The sequence below is a fragment of the Numenius arquata genome, chromosome 7 (genome assembly GCF_964106895.1).
Source record: "Numenius arquata chromosome 7, bNumArq3.hap1.1, whole genome shotgun sequence".
Taxonomy (NCBI): domain Eukaryota; kingdom Metazoa; phylum Chordata; class Aves; order Charadriiformes; family Scolopacidae; genus Numenius; species Numenius arquata.
The window spans coordinates 15,314,597-15,329,563 of NC_133582.1; the positions used below are offsets into that span (position 1 = coordinate 15,314,597).

The 14,967-nt window shown below is 40.0% G+C and overlaps 1 protein-coding gene across 2 annotated transcripts in view; it reads left to right on the forward strand.

The window, feature by feature from the left end:
• Positions 1-14,427, forward strand: part of ARMC2 (armadillo repeat containing 2) — a 59,801-nt gene extending 45,374 nt beyond the window's left edge. For both annotated transcript variants that reach the window (XM_074150417.1, XM_074150418.1), the window contains 6 exons: positions 1,860-2,181; positions 3,690-3,812; positions 5,676-5,789; positions 7,196-7,328; positions 9,554-9,711; positions 14,055-14,427. In XM_074150417.1, the coding sequence (XP_074006518.1) occupies positions 1,860-2,181; positions 3,690-3,812; positions 5,676-5,789; positions 7,196-7,328; positions 9,554-9,711; positions 14,055-14,212 (1,008 nt within the window). In that variant the 3' untranslated portion in view covers positions 14,213-14,427. The remainder of the gene's footprint in view (positions 1-1,859; positions 2,182-3,689; positions 3,813-5,675; positions 5,790-7,195; positions 7,329-9,553; positions 9,712-14,054) is intronic.
• Positions 14,428-14,967: the final 540 nt, after the last annotated feature.

Here is a 14,967-nt window from a genome sequence, read left to right on the forward strand (position 1 = left end):
TTTTCAGTTCTCTCTTCTGATTCATCAGTTGTTTGTTTCAAATTCTTACGGCCTTTGTGAACTGGGGGTTGTGCCAGCAAAGGTGAAAGCTCTTAGTGGTTAGTCACAAATGTTCATTAAAATTTGTCTTGATGACATTTAGATGCTAGCAAAAATATGATGCCTAGTTAAAAAAAAGTGGAGATGGGTCCTACAGAGTGATCGTATTAAATACATGGATATGAGAACCTATTCCTCACTTAGGGAACTGCCTGCTTCTCATACTCAGGGATAGCATTCATCTGGTTAACTTACATTATTAATACCAGGAAGGATTAGAATATCTGTGAATATAGCTATTATATTTGAAGGAAAAACAGCATGTAAATTGTTTAGCAAATTCTAGGTTAGTGCAAGTACAGCAGTTTAGCAACTCAGGGTAGATGCTTGTGCTGTACTTGAAGAAATGCTGTTACTTTGCCTGTACTGATAAGATAAAGCTATGGACTTTTCTTTTTGAAAATGAGTAGGTTTTGATGCAAGTGGCAGAGGCAAATGTTTTAATTACTTTATACTTTGGTTAGTTCAGACCTCCAGAATTTATTTTTTTCTTCTTCCATACAGGTAGGTAAGAAAAAGATGGGGATGTTGTTGAATGTCATTCAGTTAGGATCCACTATTCTTGCCAAAAAAAGACTATTTCTCAGTATGTTCAAAATGAAGCAACAAGAGATGTAGTTCTATATCCCACTGAAGGGCAGGGATAGGAAGTGCTTTAAGAGAGCAACTTGGTTAAATCATAAGATCTCAAGATACCACATAAAAATAGAAAGTAGGTCTCATTTTGCAATGATAAGAATAAAAGGGTAGCAAGAACACATAAAACCAAAATCAGAAAAAAACAAAGCACAAAATTAGATGCAACTAGAAAGGGACATAAAAAGAAACTTTTATACTACATTAATAGTGAAAAGACAATAAGGAAATAATTGCTGCAGTGTTCAGAAGAAGACGAGAATTATTGACAGATGCCACTGTGAATAATGAAATATGGAATGCCTTTATTTGCTTCTTTTTCTGGAAAGGTTAAGTATGATCAAATGATGAATTTGTACTTCAGCCTGAGTTCTTTTATCACTGAAAAATGAGCCAGAGCATATTTGAATGTTTTCAGAGCAGCTAGGCCTGATGAAATTTACCCTTTGGTTTTTACAAAAGGACAGAAAGGGGTAACTTCTCGGAGATTCTTGAAAAGTTATGTAGGGTGGCAAGCCTTTAGGGCATCTGTCTTTAAAAGGAGAAAGAGGAGAAACTGGGCAATAACAGACTGGTCAGTTTAAATTAAATTTCTGGTAAAAATCTGGAACAAATAATTCAGCTATGTGTAAGCAATTGGACTTAACAAGGAAATGAGTAAGAACTAACATGGATTTAACAGTAAAAAACCAAGGGGAAGTAGTTTAACCTCTACATTGGATAACAGTCTTAGAGAATAAGGTTCTTTGGCCGTCACAACTGACATTTGCTTACTTGAAAGATAAGTAAACTCTGGCCCATATGATTATTCTAGTTATATAAAGTGCTGTTTTAAGATTACTGTGGTCTTGGTAAAAATAGATGACCTATACTAAGTATATCCCATTAGTAATTACACCAATACTATACTAGTTCTGTCAGATGTTTTTAATTTCTTCTGTAAATGGTTTTATCAAAAGTAGTAGCATAAAAAATTATTTCTAGTTGTTAAATTTGGCATTCCTTTAGTTTTTCTGAACCCACTATTAACTGATTTGTGAAGCAAATTAAGTATTATCTTCTTTTTAAGCGGCTAATAGCTTCTGATATTTTCCGTGTAAAATGGTTTATTTATTTTATTGCAGGATTTGGTTATCCGTATCATCTTCATTCTTGGTAATTTAACAGAAAAGAATAACCAGGCCCGTGAGCAATTTTTTAAAGAAAGAGGAAGTGTTAACACCTTGATATCGTTATTCCAAACCTACCATGAACTTGATTTGAATGCACAGAAATGGTACCATGAAAGAGGAAGGGAAGAGAAAAACCATCCAAAGCATCCTTCAGAAGCAGAAGATGTTCTGATAAAACTGATAAGAGTCCTGGCCAATCTCTCCATTCATCCCAGTGTAGGAGCAGCTCTGGCAGCTGCCCATCGTATTGTAGAATTACTTATTACAGTACTAGGTAATAAAATTTGTTGTGTGTGTTATCTTTGTTCAATCTGTAAGGAGAGTTTAGAATTTTTCTACTTGACCTTCTTATTATCTAGGTTGAGCTGTTACTAAATCTGTTCCATTGCTAAAATAACAAAGTCAATCTGCTGATATTCATAAACTGTTTTATGTCGAAAGCCCCTTTGAGACAGTGGGTGCATTACTGCTTTGGTACTGACATTTTAATGTCTGGGGAAAGACGTAGAACTGTTTCATTCAGTGATAAGATTTGCAGGTATGATCATTAAGGTTAAGGAAACAAATTTTATTTTAAATACATCTCACTGAGAGTTCATGTTTAAGGGAAGTCTGCTCTTATCAGGTGCTACATACCTGTGTTTGGTGGTGGTTTTTTAAAGGTTTGCAGGTTTTGTAACTGTTCTGGATTAAGTATTCTTTTTGTTCCCTGCACCCTTAACTTTCAGCCTCCTTGAAAAATTTCCTCATATTTTTTCTTCTTTTTCAGATTTCCAACCTTTATTTCTTTCATGTGGAAGAGAGTGTCCCTTTCCCTCCACATGGAGGCTTGGGACTCCGGTTCCTTTACCACTTACCGATCCCTTTGTAAATGTAATTACAGGCTAGGACCGGGCCGTCTGTTCTCCTCATAACAGAGTTTAGCAGTGACAAGATCCATCTCAAAGAATTCAGTGTATTTTAGCGTGTGATGAAACATTAAATATTACGTGAAGACAATCACCCTGATTATATGCTAGTTTACCAGTCTTACGCACCAGCCAAGAGGGATTAGAGAAGGCAGACTCACAACTTCATCCATAGTCTTAAGCCCCGTAGGAGCTTCCCGAGTTGGAACTGTCTTAATCATTGTGTAAGCTCTTCTGAGCCTCAAAGCTTCTCTCTGCCACCCTCCCCTCTTCTTGGGCACTGTATCAGTTAGTTTACTACAAAATGTTCTCTCTCCCTATGAACTTACCGCTCTTTTATTTCCTTCAGTCTTGGTTTCTGAGGCCAGAAGCCTCAGATAAATTGGTATACACGACTTTCAGACTTGCTGATTTAATTTTGCACTGGTTAACATTCTGTCAAGAACTCCAAGAGAGAGGATCTTTCAAATATTGTTAAAGAGGTCTTTTTTTTTTTTTTGAGTATTTGAGCATAATAGTCCTTGCTGTTTCTCTGTGTCTATCACACAGGCCTATTTCGCATGTGGATTCTCCTTGGTTCCATCTTAAAACAACAAATAGGATCGGTAAAATGTCTTAACTAACCAGATTTTAAACTGTGCTGCCTTAGTAGGAGAGTTGAAAAGAGTGACTTTGTACTGCCATTTTTGGATCAGTTGTTCCTGTTAGCTTCTGCCGTGTCACTGAAAAATAGAATAGTTGTCTGTAATAGCGGTCACGTAAACTACGATTCAGTTTGCTTCTGAGACATAATGCACTGCTCAGTTAGACTCGTGTGTGTGTGTGTGTATCTACATATGCATATGTTTTGGGATTATTTTTTTTTTACTACCAGAATACAAATCAGTTGATGACTGTGAGGAGTTGGTCATCAATGCTGCAACAACAATCAACAATTTATCCTACTACAAAATGAAGACTTCTGCTGTTCAAGACAAGAAGCTGCACATTGCTGAAAGTAAGGACTTTAAAACTAGTACTTTTTGTATAGCTTTTTGAAAGTGAAAGTTATTCATGCTATATTTTAACACTACAGAAAATAAAAACACTGATAATATTTTTGTGGTATATCGCAGGAATATAAAGTTCATAGGACTAAATTCTTCCCAGAATGATTTTGCATTCTTTCGGAACATAGTTCTATGGCCTGTGTGGAAATAGTTAGGTTGTTGACAAAACCTCTCCTTTTCCTCCCTAAAGGAATTTGCTATATTGTTTTCTGTTTAGCAATTTTTGCTAGACTTGTTCAAAATCCGTATGTCTGAGCCAAAATAATCGTATTGCTTTTTACTTCTACTCAGAGTATGGTAAGAAAGTATTTTTTTCTTCTTAGTACCTTATAAACCTGCAAAATCTGATTAATGTCTGTTTCTGGCTTATAAATCTGTTGGCCGTATAGGAGTTGTGTGATTCTCTCCTCTCTGACAGTATGGACAAGTCATAGTGTAGGAACTGCACCTGAGTTCTAGGATTTCTTGTGTTAAAGTTATACAAAAGGTAGATAGTCTGTGTCTTGCACAGCTTTCTGTCTAAGTAGACAAGACATGGGGGAGAGACAGAGCCTGAAGTTTGCACAACAGGTAGAATGAGTAGTAAGAAAAAGTATTCTGGCTGTCAACCTAGTGCCCTGACTGGTGGACATCATTTCTCTAGGTAACATTTCTGCTGTTCTGTCACAAGTCATTTTATCACCCAAAAGCCAGCTGTCTCTTATTGCTAGTCAGAGAAATGTGGAAACAAATGACTTCTCTGCCTGTCCCATTTGCTCTCCCTCTCCTGTTTTTATTGTTAGCATGTGGAACCAGTCCCATCACCTTTCTTCTGCCTGAACTGGGGAGAGAGAAAACCTTTTGATGGAAGACCAACAGGCTTCCTCCCCCCGGAAGACACTTTGAGAATACTTGTGGTTTGGATCCCAAAGACAAAAAATAATCATGTCAGATCTCTCTTTAAGACAAGATCAAGGCATGTTCAGTATCGCAACATTCAAAGATGGAAGTAATGGGAACAAAGCCAACTTCTTTTCTATATTTTTTTCTCTCACTTTTCTGCGGTAGAAGGGCTAAGGGTTGACTGAGTTGAGCCCTTCATATGATGGACAGATTTCAGTGGTTCATTTCATACTCACAGAAGATTGATAAATGTGACTTCTGTGACATCGCTCCTTTGCCGTGAACTGAAAACCTACATGATGGTAGCTCTTCCTGGGAAATGCTGTAGGTCTTATTCTGTCCCCTGAAGTTGCACGCTAATCATCTGTGAAACTGCTGAGCATAAAAGCAGCAAGCAAGTAAATGCTTCAGACCAGGGGCAATATTAACTAGCTGTTCAGAGCAAATGTGTTTGCTTGTTATAGCAGAACTGAGAGAAAATAGAGCTAATGTCAGAAAATAATTTGAGTTTTAGGAGAAATCCCACCATAAGACCATCTGTTCAGGAACCAAATCAATTCTCTTACATATTGCAACATTTATTTCTTCTTTGTCTTTCTGGATTTTCACATGAGCCTACTCAAAACTGTATAGCAAAACCGGCTCCCATTATTACAACTGTGCTTAGGCTGTCTTGATAACTCCTCATTTGTTCCTTTGCTTTTAGCCCCATATTGGAGCTCTTTGTCTCATCTTCAAAGCCCTACACAATTTAGCTCTTGTTCTACCATCAGCTCGCCCCCTTCACTGCAACCAGACAGATAGATAACTGTTCCCATTTATTACATTTATTGCTGTTGCTGCTTGCATTCTGATATTGATAAAAAGCCAAGCACGTGTTTGTGATATACAAGTAATTGTTTTTATTTCATTTCTCTGCAAACCAACAGTGCTTTTAAAGCTGTTAATGAGCAACAATATGGATGGAGTTGTAGAGGCTGTCAGAGTCTTTGGCAATCTTTCCCAGTATCATGAGATCTGTGACTTCATCATGCAGAAAAAGAGTGAGTTGCTTTTGCATTTGTAGGAGTCCTGTTTTTAAATGTTCAGAGTTCTAAAAAGGAAATACTGTTAATAAGCTGTCTAAGAGTAGAAGCAATCTTCTCTGATGTTTTGCAAATTAGGCAAATGCTAGAATCCAATAGTAGTCATTATAAATGCCATTTTATTTCGGTTTCATTAAAATGGAAATGTTGGAGTAGGAAAAATATGCCATGGTACCTTCACAAAAGTAAATACTACAAAAACTCTGTTTTTCCTAAAGATAATAATTTTGAAATTTACCTTCGCTCTTACAGTTTTTCAAATCCTACAGGTTAGTAGTGATATGATATGAGTTCCTAAATTTAAAATGAATTCTCATTTAGGTTCATAATCACAGACTTTTGATTCCCATGTTTGACAGCTTGTTAGCAGTTTGTAATGTGCATTTAAGACATTTGACTGCCTCAGCAGAGACCTCCTATTTGCCTCTGGGTGAAGTGGGATACAAGTCTTCTCAAGTCCTTTTGCTTTGGGTGTCTAAAGAGCTTTGGGAAAAACAGCAACTCCTTGCTATCCGCAGAAGGTGTGTCATAAGTTTAATTAAACACCAGTTCACTGTAAATTTTTTTTTGTAGCTACCTGTCAGTGCTGAAAGTGAGGTGATATGCCACAATGTACAACCCCTTCTTTTCAAGGGTGGACATACCACTGCTTTTGGAGGAGAAGGTATCTACAAAGGAGTAACTGACACTTAACTGGTTCCTGATGAGCTGTCTCAGTCAAAGGACTGAATTTTCCACCTGGGAGAGACTGTGGTGTTGCTGTGCCAAGCTCAGGAATTGCTGAGAGGCTGCCTCTCCATTAGGCAAGACCAACTCCCTCGCTGGGGTTGCCTTTCACTGCCTGCTGAGTTCAGCGTCAGCAGGCGCTGTGAGATGCTGCACATCCAGCCTCTGCTCCTCGCCCGTCTCCCGCAGGAGCCCCAGGCGGCAGCAGTTCCAGCTGGACGCGGTACAGTCTAGGGCAACCCTGCCACTCACGGAGATGAGTGCCAAATGCCAACTCCTAGCAGTTTCTGCTGACTGTGCGATTGAGAGGAGAGTGATACTTTTCAGAAATAAGCTGTAATTCAGTTTGCTCAACTTAGCTTCTTCTGGTTGGATTTTCATGTTACTTTGGCGTATTTTTGTAACTAGAATTTTGTACGCATTGCTTTGAAGAAAACTGGTGTTCAGCATGATGTAATCATGGATGTTACTCTGGGTCATGTGCCTACTCTACAAATGTCACAGTAATATGCCACAAGGTTAACTTTTTGGGTAGGGTATCCTGCATTTGACTGCTTTCTAAGTTTATATGTTTAATAAGTATGTTGTAATGCCACTTGTACGATAAGGCCAATACTGTTTCCTTCTTTACAATCCAGTATACAAGTTCATGATCGCTTTGCTTGATGCCAAGAACCAAGATGTCTGTTTTTCTGCCTGTGGAGTTCTGCTAAATCTCACAGTAGATAAGAACAAACGAGCTCTTCTGATGGAAGAAGGAGGAATTGGAAAGTAAGTTCCCGATTAAGCTTACAAAAAAGGCAATTTTGAGTAGTTTGGCCAAAGAGTTTCAATCAGATTTTTTTTTACAAGGGCCAATAACTTGTAATAAGGATACATACTTGATAGATGTTCAGCATATAATGTTCTTCAAGAAAGAGCCTTTCATATCCTTTCATATGTTTTTTTTGCAAAAGCATTAGAGTGGTTTAGCCTACTGCAGAGCCCAAAACCATCGAATAATCTCCCGAAGATCCTTCTGATATATCCAGCAGAGAAGAGTACCATACAACAAAGCAACTAAGGCAGAGCTTTGCAGTAGCTGCTTATGCTGAACTTAAACTGAGTCCTACGTGGGGTACAGTTAATAGGCACTGTCAATGTATATCTGTTGTAAGTGTGAAGGTTACTCCAGGAACTGTGATATCTCACATGGTCTCTTGCAATTTTTGTAACTACTGAGTACTGTAGGGAAAACTATCTGATGTAGCCATGTAGCTCCTGAGTTTCCTCTCGCCGAGAGTTCAAGTTTAAGGCACTCACATTGTAAGTGGTATTAGATCTTGAAATGCCACTGTGGATGCCTCTCTTGTGGCTTTGATGCTCAGATAATAGCGGATCCAACTTAACTGGAGCAACATGAAAGATCGTGCTCCTGTGCTTGTAAAGCAGTTGATACAACCCACATTTATGAAACAATGTGCCTAACTTTGAAATGCATTCCTGTTCATACATCGCGTAATTACTTTTTTATACAATGTAAACAATGCATAGCCTGCTCATCCTTCCTTCTCATGTTCTAGTTAATTTACAAAATATAAAGAATAATAACAATAAGTTACAGGCAAATTGAATAATAAATGTGGGAAATTTCTTTTATATAGAATATAGAACATTCTGTAAAATATAGAATTATATAGAATATAGAATTTTCTATGCTCTGTCTGTAAATTTGTGAAGAACGAAGGAAAAACATTAACAGCATGGAATAAATCTAGAGAATTTGGAAGTGATTGTTAAGGAGGTCACCCTCACTGTGCCAAACCAGCTCTGTGGATTTTTGAAAATGAGGTTATTGTACCAATACATAGTGGCCCTAATAAAACTTGGAATTAGTCTCATCAGGGAGTTAAACTTCTAAAAATTAGGGCAAGTTCTTTTGGCTTTTCATTAGATGCCTCCTGGTCTTCCACAATGACTGCCTTCAGAGAGGAGAGAAAAAGCAAACCTCTTTTTGGTTGCTTTTCAATTACTGCTATTTTCAGTCATACCTGAATGTAATAGTTATCCCCTGTTCCCTTTACAAATCGCCAGATTATAAATCTCACAATGAAGTAGAGAAGTGAGGGAAGAAGGGGGTCATAGGGCTGGGGAAGAGAACAGCAGTGAAGGATTACTAGTAGAGAGGTCACTAGGGACAGCAGGTGAAAACCAGCGTTTACTTCTGCTGCCCCAGGACTTGTGAATGCTGCTGTGAGATAATGGGAACTCTGGGTAGCTACCGTACGTAAGCTGGTGCAGGCAGAAAAGTTACAGCTTAATTTCTGGAGTCCTGCCTTTGGTATCTGCAAGGAAGTGAGATTGGGAGAAAGGTCAAGAACCTAATGGTTCTTAATAAAACCGGCATTTCTGAGAGGAGTCCGTTGGGAGTTCAGGCTGAGAAAATACAGGAATGGGCGAGATCTGCAAAACAGTTAGGCTTCACTGCATGTAAGAGGTAATTCTGTGAGTCATGGAAGTAGCAAATTCCTTTGGATTTGTCTTCTGGTCAGACGCGTGATAAGCTGGATATTCTGACTGAAGCTTTTTCTGCATTCCTACCATCTTTTCCAGATGAATTGTTGGTGCCTGATAAGGTTTGGCTCTCATTGCAATCTCTGCTGCTCTAGGGGTAACCACAGATTTGGGACAGTCACAGATTGCCATGAAATTTGATAGAATTTTAGTGTTTTGTGATTTGAAATTGGTCACTTCAGTTAAAAAGTTATAGGGGATGGACAGATGCAGGCAGGCATACACATATATGTGTAGACAAAGGCACGTTCCCATCCTTAGGGAACTAGACTGGATGAAAAGGGGGAAGTTAATGAGGAAGAAAGTAGAATCTTAAGTTCATTAACATAGAATTTTCCTGGAAACTTTTGTGGAGTCAGCATACATTTCTGGACTGCCAGATTTTGAAGGGTTTAGGAGAAAACTACATGGAGCAAACCACTGTTTTTGTTTGATTCTGACAGGTTAGTTGACTGTTTACAAGACTTTGGGCCAGCAGACTGGCAGTTGGCTTGTTTGATATGCAAAACCCTGTGGAACTACAGTGAAAACATCACAAGTGCGGCCTCATGCTTTGGAGAAGATACCGACACGTTGCTGGTGCTGCTCACATCTCTCTTAGGTGAGATTCATAATCTTGGTCTCTTTTCCTTAACAAGAGAAATAGGAGCAAAGTCAAAGCAGTATTATTTTGGGTGGGCGGTCTGTGATGCAGCTTTAGGTGGTTGGCCGGTATAGACTATCCAGCAACACAGTGGTTTCTTGCCATTCAGCACATTCCCTCAGATCTTACAGATTGCCACGGTGGAATTGGCCGCTGTTACTCCCCGCTCCAGTTTGTCTCGTTAGCGTGCAATAATGCTTTTCATCAGCTGCCTTTTTGCCTGCTTGAGCCAACTATCCCATAGACCTTCAGTGCAATGACCTTCACTGGATGTGGCCTCTTCTGGCCTCACAGGTGGCTGCAGGTATTGACAGAAGCAGGGGCTGGGCTCTGATAACCTGGCTACTGCGCAGCACATGCTGGGCTGGTGGGAATACGGCTTTTCCCAGTAATCGGAGGGCTGTGCCACCGGTGCAACGGCCCGAGCTTGCTGCTTGTGACAAGAGTCCCTTGGCCACCCTTCTTTTCTCAGCACGATGGGCAACATACTGACAATTTCTCACCTGCTCCCTAAAGCAGGGGAGGGTGTGCGCCTCCACAGATACAGGCTGGAAGGTGCCTACAAGTGGATGTTAAGACCCTGATTTGCTTACCCAGTTGGATCTTTTCATCTGCACATTTATGTTTGCTTCAAATTGCACAGAGTTTAATTGCTATGTAATAGTCCAATAGTCACTATATTTAATTTTCCTCCTTTGTTTTATGAGTACTGCTTTGGTTATGATTTTATTTTGGGTAGGTCATTTGCGATTATATTTCTAAAAAAATCTTTAAAATGGAAATGAAATCGAAGCAAACCTTAAGTAGTTTTGACTTAGTTTCAATTGAAAATTTACTAAAGGTGTCTGCTTGCTGTGGAGAAGGCTGCATATTGGTCAGACCCAGAGAGAAAGTGAGATCCCCGTGGTCTCTTTTGTTTTCAGACAATCAGAAAAGTGGGTGGATTTGTGAGGATTTTTTTCCAGTTACAGCAGAATTACTGTTATTCGTTGTTGTATTCATTACATTCCTTGCTATAGTAGAGCATATCTTAATGTGGGCAGTAATTCCATCTATTTATCTGAAAATACTCAGTGTTTCAAGATCATTAGTGCACTTTTTACATTCTGCAGCAGAACTGTAAACTTTACAGCCACAATCATGCTTGAATTTTCTGGCATGCAGCAAGGAATATATGTCTTTGTTTTGGAAAATTCTTGCTTATTTTTTCCTCTACATTTAACACTGCTTATTCCAGCAATTAACTTGACTGCAGAGTCCAGGCTGGGTAGTAATTGGAACCCTCATTAACTAGTACAGCATTTGTGAACTGGAAGTTCATGTACAACTGCAATTGCAGGTACAATTGCAACTGTAATGACAATTAATTAAAAATAGGTCAGAATTAAATCAGAAGGGTAATCTTTCTTCACACTGTAGTCAGAAGAGCAGCAGTAGAAAAAGTGCATCCTATTCATTGGATCTGGTTTCTCTGTGTGTTAAGAGCCAACAAATTTTAGTAATAGCAGCTGGTTAATATTGTCCTACGTCTTCCTCCTCCCATTGTATCCAGTAACAGCCTTGAACCGTCACCGCTCTGATTCTATCGTTCAGGAAGCAGGAGGCAACTGCTGACAGTCAGAGGACTGTACTTAAGCATCAACACACCCTCAGGAAGCGGAAAAAGTGGAGCATGGCACAGCAGACACCCCACTTCACCTGCTGTGCTTGGCCTCCTCCCCTTTGTTTTTCTTTCCCCTACCTGGCACAGGATGACAGAAGATATTAGGGAGCCAAAAGGGAGTGGAAATAGCCTGAAAAGATGTTGAGCCTGAGAAAGGCTGGACAAAAGGTGCCATTTGTTTTTCTTTTTCCCCGCCTGATCCCAGCAGCCTGAGACATAGTGGCACTGCTTTCCAATGGCTCTGTCATTTGTCTTCTTTCAGCTGCTCTTGAGTTTTGTGTTACTTTATTGGCTCAGAGCTTCTGGAGGCTGGAGTTTCCAGGCCCCTGGCAGCAGCTTTGCTTTGCCCCAGTCCCTCAGGAGCATGGGGAGATGAACCTCTGTCTTGAGAACATTGGTCTGTTTGGTCATTCAGTGAAATCTCTTTTCTTCCTCTCTTTTTCCAGACTTTCCTTCTGCTCACCTTCAGCTCCACTAACCATTCGAGGAGGTTATTTTGGAATCTTAGTACATGTGAATTCCTACCAAAGTTGTAGGGATGGGTAGCCCTTGCAGACTCGAGTCTGTACTCTGGTTTTCAGCTTCCCCCATTGCATGCAGACCCAGCGTGCTTGTCCTGTTCCTGGGCTTGCAGCCAGTTTACATGCTGTTTGGCCAGTACCCAATTTTGCTAGTTTTGAGGAGGGTCATGGGAAAATTAAATTATCTGAGGACGCACAGCTTGCATGTGGGACACTGATCCTCACTGATCCCCAGTGTTACTCACGCTCTGCTTTGGGGAATTTACTGTTTCGGTTCAACACTTCTGCTTTTGAACTGTTCCTGACCCTTGTTCTTGTAGGCTGGAATTCCCGACCTCAGTGATTCCACAAACATTCATTCAACTTCAGGGGGGCCACAGCCATCTGCTGAAAGGGAGAAATGTCTCTTGCTCTGTGTTAGAAGATAGTTAATTTGGGTAGAAAAATCATTTCAGGAGTAGGCAAAGCAATTCTGCCTGAAAACAAAACCTGTAATCCCTTATGTTCCTCTTCAGGGTCTCTCATTTCTCTGCTGCCGAGATCCATTTTACATGTTGGGCTACTGTGCCATTGGATAGGACAAGAGCTAATGGGCATAAATTGCAATTAAAAATTGCAATTAAGTATTAGGAAAATAAATTTCCACCATGGCAGGGGTCAAGCACTGGAACAGGCTGCCCAGAAAGGCTGTGGAATCTCCATCCTCGGTGATGTTCAGTACTCAACAGGGTAACCTGATCTGTTCCAGAGGTCCTGTCCAACCTAAATTATCCTGTGGTACCATCGAATACAGATCTGATGTCTGAGGCTGGATTTTATCTTTGATTACAGGATTTCTTCCTGCAGAGATATGACATGTCTTCCTTCTTGAAAGAATGTGTTTTTTTCTCTTTATTTTATTACAGAAAGCCTCAGTGTGTCATCCTCTCTTTATGCAGAACCCCTTTTGGAATCTACCTCACAATCAGCATCTCTTTAATTTTGGTAACTTAGAAACACTGTAGAGACATAGAAGTCAACTATTTTTTGCAGTTTTAGTAACTTTCTATGAAATGGAGCCCATCTCCACACACGAGTAATGCTGTCTCTTCCTTTATGGCTGTTGCAGCTCAGGCCATGTGCTCTCCATAGGCACCTTGGCGTTCCTTCAAATAGAAATAGGTGCTGTTTGAGCGTCTCTTTTCTAGACAAAGTTTGACTCAAAATGCAGGTACCTGAAGTTTCTCTTCAGCTCTAAGTTGTCTTTTACCTGCTGTGAATGTGCACTAAGCTCCCTTACAGAGTTATTTCTGTAACAGATTGTGAATCTGGTGGTCTTTCATAGTCTAGGACAAAGATAAGTCACACTGCCATTGGGTGCAGGATTGTACCTTTGTCTTGGGTCTGTTTAGGGCCTAAAGGCTGTCAAATATCCTTCTCTTAGTCTGTATGAAAACATTTGTTCAGCATTATCAATTGTGTTTGTAGATTCCTGATGCAGGAGCATGCTTCTGGTTGCAGACTGCTTTCTTTTTTCCATAAGGATTCTTTTCTTTGCCACATCCAATGCCAGGCAAAATGGAGGGGGAATAATGAGCGGTGACTTCCTTGCATTCCGAACATGGCTTGTCTCTGTTACGAGTGTCCTGTTATTTACGAAGTTTGAGAGGAAGGGAGGGCATCGGTAATACAGTAACCGGTGTGGTTCGTGTTCTTTATGTATGAGAGTAGTAACAGCTTGAAAGAGTCCTCATGAACCAGATCGGCAAAGCAACTTGTGACAGGAAAAACATAGAGGAGTCTGATTACTTACATTAGCGAACCTGCTGTGAGGAATGTTAAAACCTGAGTAGTTTCCAGGCTGACAGTCACAGTAAATGCTTGATCTCAGAGACACAGCTTAGCCACAACCGTGAGGGGTAAGGATAATAGAGCCTGTAATACCCTTTTTACTGACCGTAACGTCCTTTATTTTCAATTGAAGCTAAGTCCCTCAGACAGCGATGCTTAGTTAAACGTGGAGTTGTTCTTAAGCCACCAACTTACACAACTGATAAGTTGTATGTGCCGTGGTCCAAAAATACACAGTTGGGTATATCTTGGTTCAGAACTGATGATGATATTTTCCTTGATTACAGATGAAGAGCTAGTGTTGGATCACAGCCTCGACGCAGATTTAAGGGACTACCACAAACTATATTGGGAAAGAGAGTTCAAACCTGTGGCAGAAAAACTTCTTGACAGAATTCAAAGGCATCACTCCTGTCTTCCAGCTGTGACTATTACTCCATTTTAATCAGTCATTATTTTTTTGTGGTGTAGACTGTACAGCTTTATATTTCTAATATCCCTGTACGTTGGTCAGCATGTTGGAGAGCATGGCAATTTAATTAAAAAAAAAAAAAAGTCAGCGAAGCCTTGCATTTATATACTGGATACCATCTTTTGAGAAGCTTTTATGAATTTTTTGCATGTGTAATTACTTTTTACAATATATTTGAGCTGATCGAGCAGCTGTTCATTCAGTGTGATTTGTCTATTAAGTGCATAGTTCTTTGACTGGGAAAATGAAACAAAACCATTTGCTAAATTTTTAATTTTTAAAAGGTAAATTACCACGGAGTACCTGGACCTCTGCGATACCAAAAATATAGGTCCAGCTGTGCAGGTAAGAGGCTTTTCTGAATTGGGACTTTACATCTTAAGGCAAAAACCCCGTATCCCTGCTGTTAAGAGAAGAATTTAGCTACCCTGGTGTCTTCTTCTTTCAGTTGTTCCCACATTCCCAGGAGCCACCTGTGGGCCTGTACTTCTCAGATCGTCTTGGCCAGCTCTTTCCCTTGGGCTCATGTCTCCATCCATGGGGCCAAAAAGGCTCTGCATCCCTCACATTCCTTCTGAGTGCTTCTGCCTTGTTTATTGTTCAATTTTCATCCTCTCGGTGTGTAGAAGTCCCTTCTCGTAGCCCATGGATTAGCTCAGCAGGTGCATCACTGGCCTCAAGCATTAAAAGCCCAATTGGCTACAGAAAGCTTTACAGACCTGAGCCAT